The sequence below is a fragment of the Pipistrellus kuhlii genome, unplaced genomic scaffold (assembly GCF_014108245.1).
Source record: "Pipistrellus kuhlii isolate mPipKuh1 unplaced genomic scaffold, mPipKuh1.p scaffold_m20_p_18, whole genome shotgun sequence".
Taxonomy (NCBI): domain Eukaryota; kingdom Metazoa; phylum Chordata; class Mammalia; order Chiroptera; family Vespertilionidae; genus Pipistrellus; species Pipistrellus kuhlii.
The window spans coordinates 16,787,334-16,800,978 of NW_023425493.1; the positions used below are offsets into that span (position 1 = coordinate 16,787,334).

General features: G+C 52.1%; 1 protein-coding gene across 1 annotated transcript; it reads left to right on the plus strand.

Moving 5' to 3' along the window:
• The first annotated feature begins 5,115 nt into the window (after positions 1 to 5,115).
• Positions 5,116 to 10,442, plus strand: RGS16 (regulator of G protein signaling 16). The gene is made up of 5 exons (XM_036442157.2): positions 5,116 to 5,312; positions 6,114 to 6,215; positions 6,963 to 7,024; positions 7,322 to 7,488; positions 8,801 to 10,442. The coding sequence occupies exons 1-5, from the start codon at positions 5,269 to 5,271 to the stop codon at positions 9,026 to 9,028; spliced, it is 603 nt and encodes a 200-aa protein (XP_036298050.1). The 5' UTR covers positions 5,116 to 5,268; the 3' UTR covers positions 9,029 to 10,442.
• Positions 10,443 to 13,645: the final 3,203 nt, after the last annotated feature.

The window sequence follows — 13,645 nt, forward strand, 5'->3', positions numbered from 1 at the left end:
GCGACCACAGGCAAGTTACTTAACCACTCTGCGCCCCAGCTTACTCCCGTGCAGGAGGAGGACAAGGAGTGACCCATCCTATGGGGTCATCATGAGAATGGAAAGCTAATTCCAGGGAAATCAAAACAGAGCCTGGCACATAGTAAGTGTTCAACAAAGGTTCGTTAATGTGATTTGTGTTGACACCGAAGCCAGCCAGCCAGCCAGCTGGCATTTACAGCAAATACACTGACCGGGGCCTAGAGGCTGAAGCGGGGATGAGAAAGCACGTTTGAGCTTGGCCTCAAAAATAAGCAGAAAAGTCAAGGACAGTCAGCCTTGGGGTTCTGGGATTCAGACTAGAGGTTGCCTGAGAACGGGGGTATCATGAAGGAGGTTTCTAGAGTGATGAACATGTTGTGTGACTGACCGGGGATTGGTTCCACGGGCGTATACATTTGCCAAAAATGATTAAACTGAACGCTTGAGATCTTTGCCTTTTGTTCTATGGAAGTTATATGGCCATATATAAATACAATTAAGTTTATTGGAAAACGTCTTTTAAAATGAGTTGTACAGGGAGGGGAGGGGAGGGGAGGGGCCTCAGGGGTTTGTAGTCCCAGGCAGCATGGACCTGGCTTTACGGTATGAAGGGAAGGACCCGAGATCAGGTGGGTGGAGCCTCATATGCCACACAGAGAAGTCCTACCATGTTCCTAGCACCCATGGGCACCGCTGGCTGGGACTGCCCTGCCTTGGAGGATAGGGGTCCATTGGCCGGTTGGATAGAGAGAAGCAGGTCTCCCCCTCCCCCCCCCCCGCCCCCCCCAATGAGGACTCTGCCGGGAGGGGAGCAGAGAGGGAAAAAAGAGGAGAAAAAAACAGAGAGGAATCATCCAAGTGAGCTGCACCCAGTGCCCCAGAGGAGAATCAGGGGGAAAGACTCATTTCCTACACCCAGGCTGAACTCTGTCAACTTCCCTCACTGGGGAGAGGGGGCAGCCGTGGTTTTGTCACACCAGCTGGGCAAGGGTCCCCAGGGCCTATTTCTCTCCCTCCACTTCTTTTATGTTTCTAAACCTCGCAAGCCTAGATGCCTCTGCCTGTGTGTCAGGAATTCCTAAATCTTTCTGCATCTGTCCTGTACCCCCAAACTACAGCTCTTCCTAGCTGCTTCTCCCTCCTGAAGCATGCTCCCTCCTGTCTGTCCAGCAGGTTCCATGGCTCTCATACCTGTTCACTCCCCAAGCCACCGCCCCTTTATTTAACACCATCACCCTGTCTGCTCCCTCCCTCCCCTGAACATCTGTTGCAAAGCCAGGCAAGGGTTTCTTTTCATCCCCAGGCCCTCCCTGCCCCCACAAGGTTGGTTTCCTCTGCTCAGTTATAAGGTCAGTGAAGGCAGGGAAGAGCCTTAAAGGCTGCTGTTTCTCCCACCACCGACTTGGGAACACAGTAAATTCTTAATAAATACGTATCGGTAGGCTGGTAGTTGAAATGAGATCTAGACCCATGTAGGGGTTGGATTGTCTGTGCCAAATCAGAAGTCCAGGAAGTATTTTCATCTCCCCCAACTGTCTTCTACAAGGGTCCCCTCTAGACCTCTGCCTTGGTGGGAAGGGTGGGTCAAGGGGATAGGGTGGGGGGAAGGGGAGCTGGAGGAGATGGAAGGCAACGTGGCTGGGTCGCCGTGAGATGTGTAATCCGGACCCCAGAAGGCCCAGCTGCAGAGCCGGGTCCCCACACCTTCCCCCGGAGAAAACGCAGCTGCGCTGAGGGTGCTGGGCCATGAGGTCCGGTCCCGTCGCAGCCAGCGCGATGCATAGATGAGCTCATCCTTCTGGATTTACAGCAACTATCGAGTCATTACCGAAATCGCAGCTATGAACCGGCCCACCTGCTGCGAAGAGAATTTGGGATACATGATCAGCTTCAAGAAGTTTCTGCCAGGAAACCCAAGAGGTAACCATGGCCACCGGAGGGCTCTTCATCTTGAGCAGGGAGCTCCGGGCTCGCCGATTGGACGGATGTGCAGGCCCGCGCCCCCTGCAACCTTCCCTTTGTCTCTCTGCTTTCTCTGTCGAGTGGGAGACAGACCTAGCTCAGGCATCTGGCGATGCACGGGCCCAGGGTTCAGCTGTTTCCAGTTCCAGAACAATTAACTGAGGGCGGCTGGGGCACAGCCGCTGGGTTGTCTGCGGAATGGGAAATAGAAAGCTCCTCTGGCTCAGTGGCAGGGAAACAACAGAAGAGGTTTGTGGAGGGTCTCTGCATGAACCCGATGATTGTTATCACATGGCCCTGTCCCGGCTCATTCCTACAGGGGCCGCTGAGGGCCAGACTGGGTTTTCATCCATCCATACACTCCTTTTTGTCCTTTGAAGAACAGCGGTCCCAGACACACCCACACGCCCACCTGGCAGCTGCCCCGGGGGTTGACCAGGCCCAGGTGAAACAACAACCCTCACCCCAGCTGAGAGTTCTCTGGACCAGAGATGGGCTGGGTGGGCGGCGTCCCACATGGAGGAAGGCCCATGCTGAGAAACAGATGCTCACAAAGACATCCTTCCATTGTCTGGTTGCACATCACTGCCCCTCCCAACCCTCGCCCACTCCTGCCCCACACGGATCCAGCCCTGGACATGTGAGAATATTACGTAAGAGCCTAAATTGGTGAGATGAGGGTGAGGGTGGATGCTGGGAGCTGAGGTGGTGCTGCCCACGTGTGAGATGTTGCTGTACCTGCCCCCCCTCCCCCCCAAGCCCCACTAACCATCCTGCTAACCAGCTGGGAGGTTGGGAAAGCGCTGACTCTGACTCCTCAGAGGACACTGTGTTTTGGCGAACTAGGTCAGATGCTGCAGGCCCTGGTCAACAAGGGGATCAGCCTGGACAAGAACACTGTCCTGAATTGGGCCTATTGCTCTAGCAATGCCTCCAGCACACCTCACAGGCCTTCTCCTCCACACCCCTCAGTGTTTTCCTCCTCTCCTTCCCCCACTAGCTTTTCTGGGTTTTCTCACTGAGCTCTCTCAGGTGGAGAACCATTTCTCCTCTTGTTTCTCTTCCCCCCAACTTTTACTTCCAGGACTTGCTGAGGAATAGAACTCTTAGATGCCTCCTTATGAATTAAAGACCTCACTTCCAAAAGACAAAAAACACAGTACGTACTTTTCCTTACTGTCCAGCAATCCCCGTGTTAAGTGAAACCGAGCACTAACATGTATTGAGTGCTGACCGTGTGCTGAGCAGGGATCTTGTTTCAGAAGAAATGATGCTTATAGAAGACGGGAGAAAAACCAAGCGACACCCAGAGAAATGGAGTTACACTATTGATTACACCAGCGGGCCCAAATTTCTGAGCAAAACCATGGAGGAAGCTTTCCCTATTTATATCTTTCCACCCCCTTTGTCTCCCAAATAAGGGTTTTTTCCGGACCTTACATTAGATGACTAGCCTACAGGGTCAGACAGCCGAGTTTATCTTCCCTATTATTCAAGCAGCTAGAGAGCAAATGTAATAGAGTTGACTCACAGCATCTAATCATCTAATAGCAAAGAATTTCAAACAGTAATTTTACAAAAACAGGGGCTAGCCTTCTCAGTCTTAGAGCCTTACATGCTATGGCAGGTGCTGTGGCATGCCACCCAAATCCCTTCTTTGGGACTGAGGCCCTGGACAGAGAGTTGCCATGTTTAATATAAGGCCATCTCTTGTGGCAACGGCTTCCAATGAAAGGCCGGGGTGGGGGTATCTGAACCCTTGCTTCAATGGGGGACAGCTTCAAGGGACTGTTCTGCAAGTGGCATTCACCTCCTCCCTCTGTCCACCCTAACCTCCCTCTGCCCACCCCAGCCTCCCTCTGCCCACCCTAACCTCCCTCTGCCCACCCCAGCCTCCCCCTCCCCACCCCAGCCTCCCTCACTCCCTCTGAGTTCCGAGAACTCTGCCCAGCCAGTCTCTGCCTCCGAGGAACTGAATTTCCTGTTTCCTGGGAAACGAAAACTAAGAATTAGCTTATTTACACCTCACACCCACCTCATGAAATACACATAGCATGTTCTCATCTTAGAGAGGAGGAGAACGAGGCCGGGGAAAATGAAGAGGCTTGCCCAAGGAAGGTCTTCCGTCTGTCAATGGCGGAGTCATGGTTTGCAGCCAGGATCTGGCTCTCAACCCCACATTGACAGCCTCCCAAGCAGCCTCTTTATGTGGCGTGGGGGGAGGTTGTGTGGCCTTGATGGGAAGGTGAGGAGAGAAGCCAGGAAAGCATTCATCACCTGAATCTCAGAAACCAGGACACTGAATCAGCAGCTCTTCTACCCAGGATCACTCATCAGCGACAGAGGTGCCGAGATTCCTTTCTTCCTTTCTTTTATTTTTGAGGAGGAAGCAGTGGGAAACACACAGGAAAATCATTACTGTGTAACTTGGAGCAAGTTATTTAACCTGTCTTAGTAAGGTGCTCCCTCCGTCTTCACCTCCCTCCACATGTCTGCTATGCCCAACTCTAGGATCGCAGGCAAGCCTCTTTCACTCTCTGACTCAGTTTCTCCGCTCACAGAAGGGAGGGGATGATGAGATGGTACAGGCCTCACTTAGCCCGGTAGCCATCCATCCAGCTAGGAGCACAGTACGTGGCAGTCACCAGTATAATCACGAGGCTCTCTTACCCGGAGTTGCATTTCAGGGCCTAACAGGCTCAGGCTGTGACCCACACCACGTGTGCCTCCCAGACCCTTCACCCCACTACCAGCATCCTCTCCCTCCGCGTTGGTTCCAGCTTTTACCAGAGACCAGCGGGTCCCCCCCCCCCCGCCCCCCCCCCCCCCCCCCCCCCCCCCCCCCCGTAACGGGGTGTGCGTGTCTCATCTTCCTGGGACTTCTCTGCCCGGAGGAAGGCTGTCCCGTGTGACCCCCGCTCCCCCCGCCCTCCGCATCCCTGTGTGAAGGTTGCACGCGGGTGGCTGGGTGCAACCCTGCGCCGGCGCCCCGGGGGGTTCGGTTCCCGGCCCCGCCTCTGCCTAAGTGGCACTCCGTCCCGCTCTCTGATTGGTCGGCGGCGAGCCAGTGCGCCCCGCCCCCTCTCCTCCGGGAGCATAAAAGCCACCGGCTCACGGGCTCCGCGAGTGCAGCCTGCAAAGCCCAACCCGAGTCTCTGAGCATCAGCCGCTGCGGACTCTGTCTCTCGGACCCTCTGCCTCTCGGACCCTCTGCCCCTCGCGCTGCCGTGCCCGCTGGAGCCCGCCGCCCGTCCCCCCACGCCGTGCTGCCCCGCGCCCGCAGCCATGTGCCGGACCCTGTCCGCCTTCCCCACCACCTGCCTGGAGAGGTGAGAGGGGCTCGTCCCGCTGCCCGGAGGAGGAAGTGGGGGCGCGCGAGCCGGCTTGGGGACCAGGGTGGGCGGGATACTAGGAGGCTGAGGATGGATGGGAGAGGCAGAGGTCACCCGGGTGCTTCCCTTGGGACCTCAGAGAAGCACCGAGTCCAGGGGAGAGAGGCGGAAACATAGAGACCGCTGCTTCCTGCCATTCTCCATCCAGCCTCTGACAAGTGGCAGTCCTTCTCAGCGGACCTGCTAGCGACCACGTTGGCATCCCCAAGCCGAACCGGCCCCCCTCAGTTTCTTAAGCACTTGGTTTTTTAATTGGCTAGCCCACACCTCGGGGCGTGGCCTCCTCTGGCCCTGGGAAGGCAGGGAGGTGGTTTTGGGGTCCGCAGGTGAGGAGGGATGGGCCCACTTCCCAGGCGGCTGCTCAGCTGCCCCCAATCCTTGCTAGAGCTGGTGGCCGGGGAAGGGCAAGGTAAAGATGAGGAATTAGTTTCCACACAGTTCCAGAAGTTTTCAGCACAAGTCCCGAGGGCGAGAGAGTGTGACTTAAGTGTCCGAAGTGCTGTAAACTCAGACCTAGGAGGCCCGGCTCAAACATCCCTTTCATGGTTTGGGGGTTCCTGATACTAAGGAGAGAAGCCACGTTCCCAGGAACCCTGGAGGCTGGAATTCAGGGGGCTCCCCAGTCTGAGCTCTTCTGAGATCCCCTCTGCACCCGCCCCCCCCCCCAGCCCCCCCCAACCTCTCTGCCCTGGCTGAGCACATGGAGAATCCTTACATGCTTCCTGCTTTGTCTTCCAGAGCCAAAGAGTTCAAGACCCGGCTGGGGATCTTTCTTCACAAATCAGACCTCAGCTCCGATGCTGCCAAGTCTGAGGGGAACAGCAAACACGGCAAAGAGCGGTGAGTCCTGCTGACCAGCCCAGGGCCCCTAGAGGAGACCTAGCCAGATTTAGGGAAGGAGTTATGGGAAGGAGAAACCAGGACATGCTGGGGTGTAGAACCTTGGTGACCCCTCCCTGGGCTTCTTACTGGTCCGCTATGGCTGTTGGCTCATGGGTGACTGGGAGGATGGCTCCGGGGTTCTAAGTCTGCGTACAGTTGAGTGTACTCAGGACCTGAATGCCCGGTTCTCCTACTCTCCCACCTGGAGATGTCATTTAACCAGGGCTCGGTCAGGGTCCAAGACCCCTTGAAGGTGTCAGTCAATGGCTCTGCTTCCACGGGTATGCGCCTCACCTAAAAGCCCTTTCGTATTGAACATCAACTGTGCCAGGCTCTGGGGTTCTGGGTGACACACCCTTTATTCACGAGGCTCTTATTTTCTTGGGAAAACAAACAAAACAACACCTCGAGAGTCAGGGGAAATGCAAGAATCTTGGACAGCAAAGAGTCCGCCTTAGAAGATATTTTTTGAGGAGCAAACAGGGCCTGGCTTTGGTTCCTGATGACAGACTTGCCTTCTAGAAAATACTTCTGTCCCCCTCACCCACAACCAAGGGTTGAAGGAGTCCGCTCCAATAATCACTGAGCAAGTCTTCCTCTGGATTAGGCAACTCCCATCAGAGTTCTGGCTATGCATGAATGGGTTGGCCTTCTTCTCTAAATTAAAATCTTGACTTTTTTTTTTTTTTTTTTTTTTTTGCGCAGAAACTTCTCAGAAGATGTGCTGGGATGGAGAGAGTCGTTTGACATGCTGCTGAGCAGTAAAAGTGAGTAGGACCTTGGATGACACGTGTGTGCTCATGCGCTTGGGGGAGGGGAGGAACACCAGCCTGAGAGATGCTGAAAGGCTGGGCAAGATAACAGCTGTAGTAATAATAATAATAATAATAATAATAATGATCCCCCGGTGTGCCAGCCTCTATTCAGAATACAAAGGCAGGTCCTTGTTGGAGAAAATTGCATCCTAAAAATAGAGCCGTCGGCGGCAATGGCTGTTTTTGCTTCTTTTATTCCCCGCTGTCCCCTCAGTCTGACCAGTCTCCTCCTCTCTCCCTCCAACCCAGACGGGGTGGCTGCCTTCCATGCTTTCCTGAAGACGGAGTTCAGCGAGGAGAACCTGGAGTTCTGGCTGGCCTGTGAGGAGTTCAAGAAGATCCGGTCGGCCACCAAGCTGGCCTCCCGGGCGCACAGGATCTTTGAGGAGTTCATCGGCAGCGAAGCCCCCAAAGAGGTCAGAGCCCAGATGGATCCCGAGATTCCCCAGACCCTGCCTGTTCCTTCCCCACTGAGAATTGGGGGCTTCGTGCCACCCTGGGGGGCCACTACCCAAAGACTCACTGACAGGGTTGAGGGGTGGGCAGGTATCTTGGCATCGGTCCATACCCACTCTTGTAGACTAAGCCATTTTTAGAAGCGCCCAAAACACTCAACTGGGGAGCCGGGCCCATTGTAGGGACCTTGTGTGACCTGCCTCGCTCCCCTGGCTGGCCTGCCTCAGGTCATTGAACTTGCAAGCTTCCCTCAGGCCTCCGCCACCTGGCGCCCACATTTGCTAAAGGACACGGGGCCACCTAGTGGAGAGATGAGAGTAATGCTTTGCTTTTAGCGCCACACTTTCTATTTTATTTTCTGGACACTTTTTATCTATTATAGTCCACGTTACTCTGTAAAGATTTATTGAGCATCCATTCCATGCCAGGACCTGTTAGTAGTCATGGGGAAGAGAGCAGTGAACAAACAGAGCCTCTATCTTAGTGGGAGAAGGTGCCAGCAGCCAACCAAACAAATAAACATTTGCCAGGGGGTGCTCTGGTCCTCTGATAGACATAACGCAGGTAGGGGAGGGAGCCCCGGGGGACGGAAGTGAGGTCTTTCCATCTTACAGAGGGAAGTGAGAGATGGGCCATTGGATAAGGTGACACATGCACAGAGGCATGAGAGTTATGGGAGGACAGCACACCGAACCGGAAAAGGAAAGTGCAAAGGCCAGAGAGTGTTGTCATCACCACAAGCCAGCACCTTGGCCTGTGTGGAGCGCGGAGAGGGGGGGAGAGAATAGGAGATGAGGTTACACAGGTGGCAGGTGGCCAGGGGAGGGTCCAGGTAGCTGCGTGGGCCCAGCATGCACTTTGACTTTCCTCTGAGTGACATGGGAAGAGGAGAGCTGCCACCAGACAGACTTGGGGTTTGAAAGGTTCGGGGGGGAGGGCAGAGGGGGAGGAGGGAGAAGGAGGGAGGGGGAGGGGAGGACCCGCTAGCAGGCCCTGGCACTCACCTAGGAGTGGTTGTTAGAGAGGAAGGGGTGAAAAGGGGTTGCACTTTTGGACAGTCTTAGCACATGCTTGAGGATTCTGAGAGATTGGAGGGCAGACACTGGATCAGTGGAGGGGACTGGCCCAGAGTTGAAAGCCACTTAGTAATGGACTCTGGAGACCCTGGGTGTCCGGTTCAGAATCCAGGGCTCCTTCCTCCCTCTGCCTGCTGGACCCTTCCCCATGCCCCGCAACCCCTACTCACCCATGCGCTTGCCCTCCTCCCCACAGGTGAACATAGACCACGAGACCAGGGAGCTGACCAGGACCAACCTGCAGGCTGCCACGGCCACGTGCTTTGACGTGGCTCAGGGGAAGACACGCATCCTGATGGAGAAAGACTCCTACCCACGCTTCCTGAAGTCCCCCGCGTATCACGACCTGGCTGCCCAAGCCTCGGCCACCGGCGCCTCTCCGTGCAGCTGCAGCTGCAGGTCAGCAGAGCCCTCACACACCTGAGCCTCCGGGAAGAGAGGTTGTCACCCAGCCCTGAGGCAGCTGCCCCCTTGTGTGGGCGGCAGGTTCTGCAAAGCAAACAAGAGGACAGAGAAGGAAAAGCTGTGATTTTGTTTGTTTGTTTGTTTTGGAAGCAACAGCCTCTCCTCCAGATAACTGTGGGACCGAACTTGATGCTTGAGAGGGTCGTCCCCAACTCCCAGGACTTGTGGGTCAGGGCTGAAGGTCACGGCTGTGTGGTGCTCTCTGGGGAAAGGGATGGTGGTGCAGGAGGTATCCCTGGCTCTTGTCATTCTCACCAGGGCAGGAACTAGTCCAGGGTGGTTTGGGAAATGTAAATAAAGGGAAGCTCAAAGACGGGAGGGGAGACAGCCGGGCCAGCGGTTTTGCCTGCAGCACGGCTGATCGAGCACAGCCCATCCGTCCACCTCACTCCCAGGCTGCTGGGGCACAGGAGGGCGCCCTGGATGCGGACCCTTCCCGCTCCATCCGCCGCACCTGCCTCGCTGCCCAAGGGCCCGTTAGCTTGTACTTCTTAACACTCCTGTGTCCAGCCTCACAGTCTTTCCAAGGCCAGGGGACCAGCGTGATGCTGGCCCCAGGGGAGATTTTCATACCTCCAACACTGACCTTTGAATCCACTTCCAAGTGAGCAGAGAGCCCCGAAGAGAAGCCATCTTGCTCATGGGAAATGCATCTTGGTGCTCTCGGTGACCTTGTAGGTGGTGCCTGACCTTGTGTTTGCAGCAGGGTCCACATGTGAGCGGGGCCTCCTGCCGGGATACACCCTCGAGGTGCACTTAACTTGCAATGTTGAGGGACCACGATGACCCTCGGACAGATCCCAGAAGCTGGGAGTGGAGGTAGAGGGAGAGGCTGCTTGGAAGAGCAGGCCCCCGGGGAAATCAGAACCTGCCTGTCACTCAGGGCATCGCCGAACAAACCTGCCGAGGCGGGGCCTGCGCAGGAGCCTGGGCTGGGGAGGTGATGGACCAGGTGGCCCCCTGTGCCCGGGATGGCAGCCCTGTCCTCGCTGCACTGTGAGCTCCTCCAGGAGACAATTATTTAAGTTGTAACGTCTTGTTGGTTCTGTGAAGACTTGCCAGAGCATGTTATTTTTTTGTTACTGTCTATTGTTGTGATTGCTATTGTTATTTATTATTGTGACTGTAGTTTGCCTCGACCCCCAAGCATCTCAGCAGGACCCGGCAGCCTGTGTCCCTCCCCCACCAGGCTCTACCTCGGGACGACCTGGGAACCTCTTTGCGCCTGCCAGGAATTCCTCATTATTGAAATATTTTATTTATTGTTGACAACTGAAGCTGGTTTCCGAGATACAGATGATGTACTCAGTCCCTGTGTTTCCTGTTACAGCATGTTATATTCTTGTAAAATAAAAATAAAACCCCAACATGAGGTCCTGTCTCCATGGGCGTGCGTGTGTGTGTGTGCGTGTGTGTGTGTATGTGTGTGTGTGTGGTCAGGGGATGTGGGGGGAGAGAGTCCTGTGGAGGAACTGGCCTCCACAAGTCCCACTGGACAGAGGGGTGAGCTTCCCTGTCACAGGTGATGAAAGACTCACATTTGGCTGGGAACTGGTGGGATGGAAGAGGAGGCGGCATCAGGGAGAATTTTGTCCTCTGGATAGAGACAGCACAGCCATGACCAGCTCTGCCTGTACCAGCACAAGGGGCTGCTCCCCTTGGTCCAGTAGCTAGACATCATCAGGTGGCAGCCATTTTTACTTTTGCCCATTTTCCGCTTGCATGAATATTTTATGACTTCATATGCACTCCAAGTCGTATTCTGGAGTCATTTCATTGAAGTCTCTGAGATGAGCTAGGGCAAGCCACTCTGTGTGTGAGACTGTTCCATTCCACACACCGTGGACTGAGGGAGGGAATAATGGGTGAGTGGGGCTTGAGAACTTTGGGGGAAGGTTTGCAAGGATCCAAATCTGTTCTCCTTTCTCACTCTATTGATCTCTAGTTCTTTCTCTCATTATATATATATATATATATATTCTTCCCTATGTTGAATTATCTGTTCATATACAAATCTGGACCTAATGTTGACTTTTATTTCTCCCCTGCTATTCGTTTGAATAAAATGACCAGACTTCAGGTACATTGGGTAGAAAACCCCAGGAATCACACACTAAACCCAGATCTAAGAGGTGACTGATTCTGTGGGTGACGACTGAGGGATTCTGAGTTTAAGAGCCTGGAAAAGGAAGATGAGAACCAACATTTTGGGGGGCCCTGGTCTCATTTATTCCTTACAGCAGCTCTGTGAGGTTAAGGAGCATTACCCATAATACAGATGAGGAAATGAAATCTCCCAGAGGGAGGAAATGTGGCCAGGGCAGCTGGCCTAAGTGAGAGTAGAATTTACGACAATATGGGTGGACCTTGAGGGCATAGTGCGAAGTGAAATAAATCAGACTGAGAAAGATAAATACTGCATGACTTCACATATATGAAGAATCTAATTTTAAAAGCCCCCCAAACTTGTAGAAAAAGAGGTCAGATTTGTGGTGAGAAGCCAGGGTGTGTGTGTGTGTGTGTGTGTGGGAACTGGAGGAAGGTCAAAGGTCAAAAGGTACAAACTTCTAGTTATGAGATAATTACTAGGAATGTCATGTACATAGTACATAGGACAACATGGTGATGTAGCTAATACTGCTGTATGATATATAAGAAAACTGATAAGATTATAGATCATAAGAGTTCTCATCATAGGAGAAAATTTTTCTCTTTTTAATGTATCTCTATGAAATGATGGCTGTTTGCTACGCCCATTGTGATGATCATTTCACAATATATGTAAATCAAGCCATTATGCTGTACACCTTAAACATATACCGTGATGTATTTCAATTATTTCTCAATAAAATTTGAAAAATGAGAAAAAAGTTGAAGCTCTTAGGAAAAGAGAAAAAAAGTGTTTGGGACATATTAAGTGCTGATCTCAACATAATTCACTGCCTCTGAACCTTTTAAATTGGTCCAGCTATTCAAATTTCCTTATAAAGAAAAAAATTTGAAATGTAAATAACTAAAAAAATGGCCCTAAGAGTAAGGCATGGAATGCAGTTAGGCCTAGATTATGGCGTTTGAGTCTCCTTGACTTCCAATTCCCATTTCAACCCTTCTTATTTTGCTTCACTATTCTCTGTAGCATTTTCACCATAGAGCGGATTGTATACAATTTACTTATTTTGTTCATTGTCTGCCTTCTCCAATAAAAATGAGGCATCTTTCTCTATGTTGTTCAGTGAGATAGCCCACATCCCTAGAACAAGGCAAGTTACTTAATCACGTTGTGCCTCAATGTCCTCCTTGTACAATGGGATCAAAAATAGTGCCTACCTCACAAGGATTTGACTATTTTAATATATTTGAAAAGCTCAGAATAGTTCCTGGAGCATACTAAAGAGCTACATAAATGTAGTTCATCATCATCATCATTATCATTCTTATTACTATTTTTTTTTAATATATTTTATTGTTTTTTTATAGAGAGGAAGGGAGAGGGATAGAGAGCTAGAAAAGTCCATGAGAGAGAAACATCGATCAGCTGCCTCTTGCATGTCCCCCACTGGGGATGTGCCCGCAACCAAGGTACATGCCCTTGACTGGAATCGAACCTGGGACCTTTCAGTCCGCAGATCGATGCTCTATCCACTGAGCCAAACCGGTTTCGGCCATTCTTATTACTATTATTGTTAGTATTTCAGGCAGCAAAAGCAGAGATCGGGAGGTGGGAAGAAGTGTGATGTGATGAAGAAAAGACCTGGATGATAGTGGCAGGTGCAGTGATGATGCCCAAGAAAAGCAGGGACAGTCAGGAACTGTAGCATAACTTGAAATCATGTCATGTGCTGCATTTTTTTCAATGGTTTATGACCTATTTCTGCCAACTAAGATGCAAGTTCCATGAAGAACTTGCCTGAGGAACTTGTGTGGTAAACCACTCTATCCCAAGCATTGAGATTGGTCACTGGCGACACAGTTAGTGCTCAATAAATATTGATTGAATGGATGACGGGTTAAGTATTTTGAACTCTGTCCTAAAAACTATGGTGAGTCAACGAAGCAGGTAGGACACTAGATTAGAGGCTAAGAAGTGAGTCATCTGTTTCTTGCAATAAGCTATGACAAGGGCTGAGGTTAGTCATTGCTTTGCAGGTAAAAGTAGGGGACTTGGTATTGGGAGGAGGATGAAGAGTAGCAGCCAGGTGGGGCAGCTATTTATGGAGTTGGAGAAAGAGAAGGAACAGACTGGGGGAGAGGTGCTGGTCTCTGTTTGGTACATAGTCAAGATTTGTGAGTCTGAAGCTCAACGAAGAAGCTAGGGCTAGAGAAAGAGGCTTGGGTGTCATTGGGGTGGAAGGGGCAATAAAGACTCAGAGTCTGGATGGCATGACACTGACGAACATCATGCAACCACATTCTGCTAGCTATTCATGACTCTCTCTGGAGTTTGTCTCCCCAGCAAGACTGGATATTCTTTGAAGGTAGGGATACTTTCTACTGTAGCATTCAGTACACAGTATACAGCTCAATGCTAGGAAAATGGCCAAGAACAGAACTTAAAAATCATATTACACGAGAGAAC